Genomic DNA, 13,624 nt, shown 5'->3' with positions numbered 1-13,624 from the left:
CTGAGACCACCATGTATGGAAGCTGGTCCAAGCTACCTGGGATAAAGGGCCACGTGGAGGAGGGTCCCAGCCAACTCAGCATCAGCTGCCAACATGTGAGTACCTTCCAGCCCAGCCGACCCACCAGCCAATGGAGCTGCTTGAGCCAGGCCAAACGAAACCGGCAGAGAAACACCCAGCCCCTCACAGAAGTGGGAGAAATAAGTTAATTGTTTCAGCCACAACTTCCTTTTTCCTTTTTACCTCTTAATACTTCAATATGTATTTCCTAAAAACAAAGACATTCTCTTCCATAATCTCAGTGCATAGAGCAAAATCAGGAAGTCAACACTGACACAGATCTATTATTTTATCTGCAGACCTTACTGGCATTTTACCAATTACTCCACTAATGGCCTTTCCCTGGTCTCAAATCCGGCTCACGATCGCATACGGCCTGTGCCATGTCTGTTGGCCTCCTTTAATCTGGGACAGCACCACACTCTGTCTTTGTCTCTCATGACCTTGACATGCTGGAGACGCCAGTCGGTTACTCTGTGGAATGTCCCTCATTTGGGGTTTCGGCAGGAACACTAAAGGAGCCGGGTCTTTGTCCAGAGGCATGTGATGTTGATTTGCCCCATGCTGGGCAACGTTAACTTTGCTCACTAGGTTTGGAGGGGTCTACCTGGTTTCTCTTACTGTTTTCCCCTTTGCAATTACTAAGAGTCTTGTAGGGAGATGTTTCCGGACTAGGTAACTATCCTATTTCTCATCAGACCTTCACCCACTAGTTTTAGCATCTGCCTGAAACAATTATTATTGTGTTGGTTGCCAAATGGTGATTTTTCTAATCCTATCATTCCTTCTAAGTCCTGACATTTTAGAGTGGTCTGTCATGCAGAAACACACAATGGAGGCACCTCTCCAGCTCTGTGTAGATGGCCCGGTCTAACCCCAACCTAACCCTCATTTTCACCTCCTCCAGAAGTGGAGAGGAGGCTGGACCATCAGTGACAAGGGCTCCTCACAGATGGACGGACGCTGCAGACATCAGCCACTTGGCCAGGCCCCCTCCAATGTGTAGATGAAGCCATGGCTGAGTGTCACACCAGAACCACATGAGGAAGTGCCCTGAGCCGTGGCAAGTGTGACTCAGGGTCCTGGGAGAAGGTGCGGACCTCAGCAGCAGCCTGCCTGTCCTGCCTTTATCAGATCAGAGACGATGCTGGATAGTCTGCTGAGAGAGCCCTGGATGGTCTGTGGAGAGAGCGCTGGATGGTCTGTGGAGAGAGCGCTGGATTAGACCCAGATGTGGTCGCAGCTACTCCTCCAGAAGTCATCTTTTCTTCTCTGAACTTGATTCCCATCTCTAAGAGGGGTGGGGGGTGGAGACGAGACTGACTTGAGGAGTGTTGTGAGGAGTTAACTGAATACCTGCAGAAAATGCCTGGCGCATGCTAGGGGCCCGATAGCTTGGTTGTTACCAGGATTGAACCTAGAAACCTCAGGATGAGCAGCAGATATGGCCTCTCCCAGGATGCCCTGGCCACATTTTCTGATGGCTGGGACCCGGCATCTTGAGTTGACTTTGCAAATTGAATGTGTTTGGTACTTTACAACCTCTGAAACTCAAGTTCCTGTTCTATCCAGGAGTGCTGTGAAAACACCATGAGCCAGAGAATGAGCACGCGTGCACACGTGCACACACACACGCACAAGCAAGCAGCGGTGGTGCTGTCCACCGTCCTTCCGTGGACTGAGCTGGTGCGGCTCAGCCCCGGCTGTGTGCTGTCCTGAGGGGCTGTGGCTCTAGGGCCGGGCCAAGGCTGGCTCATACTGGCTCACACGAACCTCACACCTCTTCCAGCCCCACATTCCTGGACATGACATTGGTGACCTGAAATCAGCCATAGTGGGAATGTTTACATCCTGGTCATCAGCAAATGCTGTAAATTGGGTCCTGCTCCTCCTTCCAAAAGCCAGCTTTTCTACATTAATGGCACCCCACTCCCTGGCTCCCAGGTGCTGGTGGCCTGGTTGGTGGGGGGCAGGGATTCCTCTAAAGTGTGGTCCATGGACCAGCAGCATCCATCGGCATCATTTAGGAGCCTGTCAGAAATGCAGAATCCTGCCCTCCCATGCAGGTCTGCAAATCAGAATCTCTAGGGATGGGGCCAGCAGTCTGTAGTTTATCAAGAGACTTAGGTGGGCAAAATCTGAGACTAATGATCTAATGATCTAAGCACCAGGGAGGAGCAGAAAGGGCTTTGAGGGGAAGTGTCATTGTCCCACTGTCTGGTCAGGTGTCCTCTGATTTCCCCTCTTTCTAGTTCAAATATCATACAGAGAAAACAGGTGAAAAAAAAATCCACATTTCCGTGAGCCACATAACTATTCTCATCCCTCCACGTTTCTTCCACAATTTGAGCCTGTTTATAACAAGGTCAACCGCTGGTGAACTCACTTCCCGCACGTTAGTATCCAGCACGTTTGCATCCCAATTTCATCCTGAACAACCATGGCCCTAGACTTTGACATAGTTGCCAAGACCTGCTGACTTTCTCAAGCAGAGCTTTTGTGCAGTTCCTTCAGCTGCCTTTCCTTTGTTCTAGCGCTGACGTGCTGTAAGAGGTGGTTGGCACCTGGAATGTAATCTTCAGAATTAACATTCCTCGGGCCGGCCCGGCCCGCAGAGCAGGAAAGAAACCAGCCTCCCTGGTCATGGGCAGAACCTCATGGAAAGCAGCGTGGACCCCTAATCCTTTTTATTCTGGTAAGTATTTTGGCACAGCTTGGCTCTACAGTTGATAAACAAGCTCTTTGTTGGCTGGCAGGGGATGGGGGTGCTGGAAGTCACGGCTCTGTGTAGAGGGAAGTTAGATACCCTTCTGGGGCTTTTCACCATGTGTTTGGTTACCGTCAGGCACGGGTGTGTAAACATAAAGCACTTATTGTAGCCATTGGGCAGCGAGAGCCTTGCGAAAACCACCAGCATCCCCAGCTCGTGAACTCTGTGGCTTTTCATAATAGACCTGGCTCCTTCATCCAACAAATATTCACTGGGTGCCTCCTCTGACCCCACCACTTCACAGAGATGGGGCTGATGGGGGACAAACTCTAGAACAAGGTGCAGTCCTTCTGACCAGGTGCTGAGAGTGCTCCAGGCTGACAGCGCATCCCAGATGGCGGAATAGCTTGTGCAAAGTGTGGAGGCAAAGAGTGGGCGTTCACTGATGGAGAGTTGTTCAGAATAGTTCTGAGGGCTGGAGGATGAGTGGCAGGAAATGAGGTGGAAATAGGGGCAGGTGTTAGGTGGTCAAGTCCTTACTGAGCGAGGATAAGCTGCCAGGTCTTGGTTCTGTGGACACTTAGGACTGAGAGGGCACCACCCATTCATCCTACATCTGTCCATCCTGGACACATCCATCCATCCATCCACTCACCAATCTGTCCCCTCCCCAGTGTCTATCTGCTAGTCAACCATCATCTATCCATCCATCAGCCTAAGTATACTCTGTACCAGGCACAGGATGTCTTCTTTCCTTTCCTGGGTTCTGAAGGTCTTGCAGTTTCCCTGGCAACTCTGTAGATACAGCTGACCCCTGAATAAAACTGGGTTTGAACTGCATGGGTCCACTTATGAGTGGATTTTTTTCAGTAGTACATACCACGTTACTACGATTCCTGGTTGGCTGAATCCATGGATGCAGAACTGCGGATATGGAGGAACGGAAGATACAGAGGGCCAACCACAGGGATTTTCGACTGTGTGGAGGATCAGCTATACTCTGTTTCAGAACTACTCCACCCTACCTGTGTCCATCTGCAGACTATTCGGGTGATGGTGTTGTTAGAAACAAGGAATTAAATAGTCATGTGACAGCAAGTTTCACTAGGCCTGATGTCCAGGAAATGTGTAGTCAGGATAAAGGTACCATGAGTAGGTATGCTGAACATAAAATGATGTGGAAATCTCATGTTGACAAATCTTTCAAAAGTCATTTATGAAGCTGTCAGAGCACACAGGAACACAGGCACTTAACATAATTAAGAGGTATATACGTGTTTCAAATTTCAAAAAAGGAGTCAGAGGATTAAGAATGCACTTTTTAAAAAACTGTACACTAACCTTTTGTCTTTTTTTTGAGCTGGAGGGGTGAGGGTCAGGAAGCAGCGTTTTAGGTCTTGGCCTTCTTAGCCTTCTTAAATGGATTAAATTTGGTAAATACTTTGCTCTAACATCGTTCATTGTCCTTTATGGTGAAAAAACCACTTATGCTGATTATAGAAGACATCATACACACACGCACACACACAGTATAAGGTAAGCAAAAATCACCCAGAGTTAACTACTGTTGCATTCCCCCTTGGTTTTTTTTTTTTTTTTTTTTCATTCTCTTTTCTCTGTGTAGTTTAAAACACAGTTGACCATCCATTTTATAGCGCTTTGAATCTGACTTCCCTCCCTCCACTTAATATACGATATGAAAAAATACTCATGTACATTTTCTACAAACACTAACTTAATGGCTTCAAAGAGCACCGCTGGTGTATGTTCCGTAATTTATTGAACCAATTCCCTTTAGTTGAGGGCTAAGAAAGTTTCCAATGTTTTGCTCTTATTAAAAGATGGAGGCCATCCTTTTATTGTCTACCTTCTGTCTAGAATTCTACCTAAAGGTAGAATTCTAGAAATGGAATAGCTGAAAAAACAATTTTTTTTTTTTTAATGCTAAGACTTCATTCTCTGTTGCCGCCTTGCCTTCCAAAAAAAGCACTTGGCCCTCACTTTGGCAAGTCATGAAGGTGTACCCAGCTCCCTGGAAGGTACAGGAATGCTGTGTGGGTGTGTTGCTGTCTGTCTAGTGAGTGTGCTGTGATGCTTCAGAGGAAAAATTTGTAAAAACCCAAAACAAGCAAAACTGAAATAGAGAGATTAGCATTCCTGCCTATTGTGGTTCCAAACCCCAACCAATCTTTTGATTAAACGTTTAAAGAAATAGTTTAAGATCCTTTTATCCTGAGTTTCAAATCATGCTGCCAGGAATCTAAGTCTCTGATCTGAAAGTTGTATAACGAGTTTCTGTTGAACGAGATAATTTCCTGCTCACTTTTTACACTTAAATGTAAGGATTACTCACTAGCAGTCATATATTGCCACCTTTCTTCCTCCCGAGGGAAGAAAATAGTGTCCCCCGAGCCTCCTACTGCTCACAGAGAAGCCTGACGGACAATGAAGGGTAACGAGAGTGCGCCGGGGGGCTTGGCCGCACCAGCGATGGGGTTGGGGCTGCAAAGGCTCCGGAAGGCGCTTTGGACAAGAGCTCCCGCTGTGGACTGAGGTGTCCTGGGTCCAGTTCCCAACTCTGTAACTTTGGGCAAGTTTGCTCTCTGAGCCTCAGTTTACTGGGATGCAATATGGGACCAACCCCAGCGCTCACCCCCAGGCCACTCCGCACGGAAGGCGCCGGCGCGGGTCCTGCGGGGACGGCGCAGCCCGGGCGCCCGCACTCACCTCCGCCGTACATCTGGCACAGGTAGGGGAAGCGCCACACGTTGCCCAGGCCCACCGCATACGAGATGCAGGCGAACACGAACTGCAGCGGGGTGGCCCACAGCGGCCGCGCTTTCTCCATGGCCCCGGAGCTCGGAGCTCGGCGCTCGGCCTCGCGCGCGGCGGGCTGGGTGCGCGGCGCCCAGGAGCGCCGTCCAGCCCGGCTCGGCCTGGGGGTGGCCCCGAGCCTCTGCGGCGGCCGCTCGCCCGCTTTTTAATGGCTAATCTCATTAACGGCGCGCCCGTCGAAGGGGCGAGGCTGGTAAATAGATGACGGCGAGCCCCACCCCGCCGCCCGGCGCCGCTACCGGGAAGGCGCCCGAGATTGCGTGGAACAGGGCGGTGCCCCGGTCCCTCCAGCTCCCTCCAGCTCCACGTGGGGGCCGGTGTGTGGGCTACAGAGCTCCTGGGGTGGTCGGGTTCCCTCAAGCACATACCCAGCATTTACTGAGTGCCTACTGTGTGCCAGGCTTTGTCTGAGGACTGGGCTGTGAACACAAACATCTCCAGCCCTCCCAGAGCTGACATTCTGGTAGCGGGAAGTGTTTAAATGGACTAGATGAAATATCCCATTTTCAACTATTTTTAACCTACATAAAGGACAACTCCATATGGTTCATCCTAGTCCATATTTAAGACCTAGAAACGCAAGGAAGCCAACCGAGGCAAGGCAAAGGTGTTAGCAGTTCCTAGAGGGTAAGCTGGGGTGGTCAGAGAGGGCTTCCCAGAAGAGGTGACTTACATTTGCCCAGAGACCAGAAGGAAGTGAGGGACTCCCCTACCTCCCCAAAGGAAGAAGAGTTGTCAGGCAGCCAGATCTCCTTCCATCCCCAGACAGGCTGTGTGTACCTACTGTGTGCAGGGCCGGAAGTCTGGCCCTGTAGTGCCAGGTGGGGCCTGGAATCGAATTTTGAACAACTGCTGTGGAAGCTTCTATTGCTCAGGCCAGTCTAGGGGCCAGAGATTGATTCACTGGGCTCAGGTTGGGGCCTCATTACTTCTACCGGTCTCTTAAGGTGAATTGGTTCTGGAGGGTCATGAGACTCTACTAAGCCATGTGCTTTGGAGTAATGCAGGATCTGGCTTCAAATCTCAGTTCTGCCACCGACTTGGCTGTGTGACCTTGAACAAGTCACTTAACTTCTCTGAGCCTGTTTCCTCATCTGTAATGGGAACAAATATATTTCCCTTCCCATGGGCTCACATGAGAACTAACCTTAGCTTACTACCTGGCACATAGTAAGTGCTCAATAAAGAAGCCTTTTTTTTTTTTTTTAATGTGCCTGCATACTGTCATACACTGCAGGTAGGCATGTAAAATAGTACAAGACCTATGGAGAACAATTTGGCAATATTCACTGAAATTACAAATGCACATATATCCTTTGACCGAGCAATTCCATTTCTGGAAATATGCAAAACAGTGCATATATAAGGTTATTCATTATAGCATTTTGATAGTTAGAAACTGAAGACAACCCAAGATAAACAAATTATGGCACATACACAGAAACAAATGCTCAGGAACTGTAAAAAAAAAAAAAAAAAGAATAAGGATGCTCTCTATGTATTGATTTGTAAAGATCTCTGGGATATATGAAAAAGAAGCTGTTATTTTAAGACCCCAATGGGCTAAATGAATGAATGAGCAACACACTAAATTTATAATGACCTACTTTGAACAGTGCACCTAGTACATGGTAAGAGTTAAGAAAATGATTGATAAATAAGTACAATTAAAAAGAGATGAAAAGCAGAGTTGCCAGTGGGAATCTTACTTGACACCACAATGAAATCGCCACTGTGGATCAGCCCCTGGTTGGGCTTTCCCTGGGTTCCTGCCTGGTTGGCGGCTGGGGAGAAGTGGGGTGGGTTACGGTGAGGAATGCAGGGGCTCCTCGGACTTACTACCTGTCCTCAAAGTTTCTACCTCCAAAAGGCAAAGCAGAAGTTCTCAGTGCATCAGGGGAGATGATTTTGATTTCTAAATTTCAGAGGCTAGGGCATATTTTTCCCTACCACCTCCGAGAGAAAACCACCATCCTGGTTTCTATCCCAGAGGTCAGTTTAAGCTGGTTTTTTTTTTTTTTTAAGTTTCAGCTGCATTGCTCTCTACAAAACTGAACTCACGAGGCATGTGCTTTTTGGTGCTGGGCTCCAACGGTGGGATTTATTCATGTCCTAGTGCACAATGGACGATGTCCTTTATCACTGCTGCCTAGTAGTCCATGGTGTGAACATCCTTGAGTTCATAACTGATGGACGATTGTGTTGTCTCCCTTTTGGGGCTGTGATGAATAAAGCAGTAATGAACATCCTGGTACGTGTCCTTGGGTGTGTGAATCCACTCATTGCTGGGAACTCTGGGATAATCAGGTAGGTGTATGTTCACCTTTAGTAGATGTTGCCGAACTGTTTCCAGAGCGGTAGTACAAGTTTAAACGCCCATGAGAGTTTCAGTGTCTCTGCATCCATATCAACACTTGTCATTCTGTTTTTAACATTCTACCCAGTCTTGTGGGTATATGATAGTTCACTGTGGTGTTTAATTTTAATTTCCCTAATACTAATAAGGCTGCATACCTTTCCATAAGCTAACTGGGTCAATGGGATATCCTCTTTCATGGAGTGCCTGTTCAAGTCTTTTGCCAGTTTTTAAATGGCTTGTTTGCATATTCTGGATATGAGCCCTTTGTCAGGTTTAAGTATTACAAGTTTCTTCTCTCAGTCTGTGAATTGCCTTTTTATTCTATCAGTGTTGTCTTCTAAGGTACAGATGCTCTTAAATTTAATGAAGTACCAATTTACCAAAAGTTCACTTTAGCATTCTCCTTTAGTTTTTAAAAAGATGTACTTTTGATAAATCTCTTCTTTATCAACTCCAAGGTCATGAAGATATTCGTGAGTCTCAGCGACCCAGAGATAGGGCTTTAATGTTGGTGAATAGTAAGAAGGCATGTTGCTGGCTCCAGCTTTACACTGGCATGTTCTTGTTTCCATAAATGAGTCTTCCCTAGAGGGTACCTGGCTATGTGGTGGCATTCAGGAACTGGGCGCCTTGGAGAGATGTCCAGCCTATTACCTGGAACAGGAGGCTGCTTGGAGTTTGTCCGTTTGACATAGGCAAGGCCCCTCTTCAATTGCCTACCCCAGGGATCAGGCCATCCCCTCCCTGGGAGCCTGTCCACTGTATGAGACCCTGGTTGCCCAAGGAGACATCCCCATAACAAGACTAAGTAAATCCTCAGGGGTCCTGGTAAGGTCCCCACACCTTCCTAAACCCCATCTGACAAGACACTAACCTGACAAGACCCATTGTGCTGTGGTGGCTGCTGGAAGTGGACAGAACAGGTCTGGAAAGGGTGGGTGCACTTCCACAGGGAGCCAGCAAAGCAGGGGGCAGACGTTAGTGGTGGTGGGCTGGCTGATGCTATACAATCGGCTCTCTGCAGAAAGAGCTCTGGTATGTAGCATTTACCAATTTCTGCAGTGTAAATATTCCCACTACGTAGGGTCACTGAACACGGAGTTGGGGAGAGATGTACAGTAGTTCATTCCAGTAAATGTCCACCATCCATATGCAATGATGTTGGTAACCTCAAGAACATAGCTAATAGTGTAGAAAACACTTAGGAAGTGGTGGGTTTTATTTACTACCTCTATTTTAAATCACTTGTTAGTTCATAGAATTTAATTTGTAATAACAGCTGTGTTTAGCAATCAGCTCACCAAAGTCCTGAAAATGGACCAGGTGGCACTCGCCAGCCTGTAGGAGCTAGCCCAGCGCTCTAAGGGGAACTGGGGCTGGGGAAGCAGCTTCTGTGTGGCAAGTGGGGCGAGCTGTGCTCCCAGCAGTCAGGTGCCCAAGGGCAGCAGGTGTTTGGCTTAGCTCAGCCCCACCCAATCGTCCTTGAGGCCTCCACTGCCAGCGTGGAAGGAATCTCCCTGTGGACCGGCCTGTCCGGTCTCATTATGTCACATGTCACTCGGGACACACTCCCCGAAGGATAGAAGGCCAGCCTGTCTGAGTTATCTGATTTGGGGGAACAGGGTGGAGAAAGTGGGGACGGTCCTGACTCAGTTGTGTGGGTGTGGGTACCAGCCTCATGCTAGGTGAGATGCCAGTTTCTTACCTCACCAGTTCTGGCCAAGAAGCTTTTGAGAACGTGCTCACCCTAGTGAGCCCGCTGTTACTGGCTGTTACTTAATCCCCATCACTGGCTCCCAGTTCCCCACAAGATAAAGTCCAAACTCCTTAGCCTGGTCTGTAAGGCTCTAGGAATTTTTTTTTTTTTAATTGGGCCCTGAGGAATTTGACCCTTGCTCACCTAGGTTCCATGAGAAGCTAGACTTTTCACCTCTGCAAAATGCTGTGCATTTTTATACTTCTGGGAAATTCCCTCACCAGGAACACTGTCTCCCTTTCTTGACCCAGGAAAAGCCTGTCCATTCTTCTGGACCCAGATGGAATATTAGTCTTTTTAAGAAGCCCCAGCACCTCCATCCCCAGCCATAATCTATCACTCCCTCTCCGCTGCCCTCAAGCCTGACTGCATAACTGGTTTCTAACACCTTCAGTGCAGCCTCGTCAGGAAAAGTGCAAGATGTGTGTCCCCTCTGGGCTGTGGCTGGTATCACATCTTACTCATCCTCTTCTACCTAGTGTCAGGCACACGGCTGAGTCTCAATAAAATTAGTTGATAAATGAGAATCCTGCTGCAGATTCTGAGCCCTTCAGTATAAATTCATCCGTGTTTTTCCACAGCATCAAAGACTCTGGGACGTCCATGCTGCAAAAGGTTTCTTCAGACATTCCAGGCTTTATTACCCACCTACTACTGCATGCCAGGAGCCAGCTCGGGGACTTGACATAAAACCTCTGCACATGGCTGATGGTCCTCCCTTCCCTGCTGTCCAAGGCACCTGCTAACCCTCCCAGGGGGAGCACAGACAAACACACAGTGAAAACAGAAGTGGAAGCCATCGGAGGAGATTCTACAGAGGAAATGCTAAAGCTCCTAGTGGGGCTGACCCAGCTCAAGTGATGAAGAGGAGCTTGGGGGAGCCCCTGCCCCAGGACAGAGTGTGTGCACGTGTGTGTGTGCATGTGTACGCGTGTGCATGTGTTTGTGTGTGCATGCATGTGTGCATATGTGGGTGCATACGTGCCTGTATGTGTGTGCACATGTATATGCATGTGTACGTATTAGTGTGTGCATCAGTGTGTGCATGCATGTACGCACGTGCTTCTGTGTATGTCTGATGCTGAGGAGACAGTGGAACTGACTGGGACCCTGTGGGGCCTTCCCAGGTACAAAAGCCCCTCCATGTCCCCCATTTCTTATTTGTAGGAGAAAGCTTTAGTCTTCTAGGCCTTCCCTGAATTCCAAAGAAGACTCACTAATTAGAGAAGTGAGAGAATGCAGAAACAAAGGAAAGCAAATAGTTCAGTGATAAAACAGAGGCCTAGTTCCTCCTTAAGGGATATACATAACAATCTGAGGCGTATCTTTGAGTTTTTAAGCAGAAACTAAGACCGCTGCCCAGGTCACCAGAAGCTGGTGACTACATGCTGACCTCAAGCACACAGACCCCAGACTGATTGGAACAAGAATGTTGATGATTAAGATTCCTGAAACACCACCTGGTTACCTCACTACCAACCAGTCAAAAGAAACTCATGCACCCTGCAGCCCTCACCCCAAATGTCGCCTTTAGAAACTCTTCCCTGGAAGTCATTGGAGAGTCAGGGTCTTTTGAGCAGGAGCTGCCTGTTCTCCTTGCTTGGTGCCCTGCAAATAAATGCTATACTTTCCTTCAACACAACCTAGTGTCAGTAGAGTGGCTTTACTGTGCAGCAGGGGAGTGGACCCAAGTTCAGTTTGGTAACAATTTTGGCAACCACAAAGGGACAGTCATCCCGAATAGGGATCCTACCCATGGCTCCTCAAACAGTAGAAGGGCACTCCCTCCAGCTGGGCACCCCCTGAAGTTCTCTCTCCCTGCAGCTGCCCTGAGTGTGGGCTCCCACTCCCTTCGGGGCCTCTGGCATCTCTCCCACCAGCCATCCTGTTTGACCTGGCATTGTTGATACCTTTCACTTTTCCTTCCTCCCTTCCTTCTCTCCTTCCTTCCTTTCTTTCTCCCTCCCTCCCTCCCTCCCTTTCTTTTTATTTCTTTTCTCCTTCTTTTTATTTTTTTCTTTTTTTGGCTTAAAGCTATTGTCAAGTTCCACTAAGAGCATCTTTCAAAACCTTCTAGATCTGCTTACCAATAACTTTTATCCAAATGTGTGGCCTGAATTCTTTGCCTCCATCCCTCATCACACCATTTACTTCCTCACCTCGTATTAAGGAGTAATGTGGCACTCAGACCTAAACTCTAATGACTCCAGTCTGTCAAGTGTATGTGGATGCATGAGCCAGCCTTTCTTTTTTCCTTCTGTTACAATGGAGGCGGAGAGGAAGGTCCCCTCTTCCTCACTGAGCCCTCCCTCCAACACCAGGACTATGTGTGCCTCCAACTTCCTCTGTGTCCTCATACCCAGACTCATGCTAGTATATAATCATTTTTAAGTAAAGACTCAATGACTTAACTGAAAGATACAAATATTGTTAGTGAATGGAGAAATTTGGAAAATGATGTTAATGAGTAGAAAGAGAGATACATATTGACTATCTTCCTTTTTTGTTTTTTCATAGTTAATATAATATACATAAAGAAAATTGCACACAAAAAATTCTGCAGCTCAAAAAAATTAGGTCAAGAAAGGGATTGCTAGCACCCCAGAAGTCCCTCAACCTGTCTATCCTGCCTAAAATTCCAACCTTCTCCCTGTGGAAGTAACCCCTGTGCTAATGGTCCCTTCCTTTCATTTCTTAGGGAGTATGATTTTATCACTGAAACATGAATCCCTAAACACTTTCCTTTAGCTTTATCTTTGTTTGAACTTTGTAATGTGAAAAACTATAGCAGCTATTCTTTGGTATCTGACTTTTTTTTGGCCTCATATTATGTGTTTCTTTTTAAAAGTTTCATCCAAGTTGGTGTATGCAGCTGTAGTTGATTTTGGGGGAGGGGGGCACCTTCTTGTATTCCCTATATGACTGTAGCCACAAGGTAAGTAAGTCAAAAGTCACTGTAAGTAAGTAAATTAAGATAGGGGAAATAAGTCCAAATGTATCGGTAATTACAGTAAACATAAATGGATTAAATGGACCAGGGGAAAGACAGAGACTATAAGACCCAAGTGAAAAAATTCGTACATACAGTTACATGCCATTTACCAGAAACAAACCAAACATAAGATCACAGAATGACTTAACAGTAAAATGATGACAAGGATACAGCAGGAAAATGTTATCCAAAAGAAAGCTAAGGAGAGCTGTATTATATCAGACAAAATAGACTTTCTGCCAGAAAGTGTTATTAGTGATAGAAAGAGCATCTATCACTAGAAATATATAACATTTTCAAAGTCGAATATAATGAATTAGCTTCAAAAACCAAGAAGCAAAAGGTGACAGGACTACAAGGAGAAACTGACACCTCTGCCATCATGATGGAGATTTCTGCACTCCTCTCTCCATCACTATAAACACAGCAGAAAATAAAAAGTAAAGAACAGGGAATGAAAAAGGATACAGATTATTAGAATAAGAGCCAAATGGAATATCTAGAAATGAAAAATGCAATAACTGAAATTAGAAACCCAATGGATGGGTTTTATAGTGGATTAGATACAGTTGAGGAGAGATTTGATGAATTCAAAGATATGTTAGAAGAAAGTTTCAGCAACATTGCACACAGAGATAAAGAGGTGAAAAATAGGAAAAGAAATTAAGGTATATAGACAAGATCTGGAGGGCAATAAAGCAGCATATGCTTACCTAGAATTCTCGAAAGAGAAGAGAGAGAAACTGAGAAAGAGCCATATTTCAAGTACAAAATGCTCAGCATTTTCCACTATGGATTCTTGCAGCCAAATGAATCTTACTCAGATTTGAAAAAAAAAAAAAAAAAAGAAATGTATCTCAAGATGCATCATGATGAGGTCCCAGATCACGGTGAGCCCTTAACCCATGACAA

At 46.7% G+C, this 13,624-nt stretch overlaps 1 protein-coding gene across 4 annotated transcripts in view; it reads right to left on the bottom strand.

Moving 5' to 3' along the window:
* Positions 1-13,624, bottom strand: part of SLC6A20 (solute carrier family 6 member 20) — a 57,326-nt gene that overhangs the window by 26,831 nt on the left and 16,871 nt on the right. The window contains exon 1 of one of the 4 annotated variants that reach the window (XR_004312297.1): positions 5,498-11,614. The exons of 1 other annotated variant lie outside the window; for it this stretch is intronic. Coding sequence is in view for 2 of the 3 variants with exons in the window: in XM_014561964.2 (XP_014417450.1) it covers positions 5,498-5,618 (121 nt within the window). In the remaining variant the exon portion in view is untranslated. Of the gene's footprint in view, positions 1-5,497; positions 11,615-13,624 lie in introns of those variants that run through there. 2 more of the 4 variants (XM_014561964.2, XM_006173929.3) reach the window with 2 other exon arrangements.

The sequence above is a fragment of the Camelus ferus genome, chromosome 17 (assembly GCF_009834535.1).
Source record: "Camelus ferus isolate YT-003-E chromosome 17, BCGSAC_Cfer_1.0, whole genome shotgun sequence".
Taxonomy (NCBI): Eukaryota; Metazoa; Chordata; class Mammalia; order Artiodactyla; family Camelidae; genus Camelus; species Camelus ferus.
Note: the sequence above shows the minus strand (reverse complement) of the source record. Positions and strands in the feature narration are given on the sequence as shown.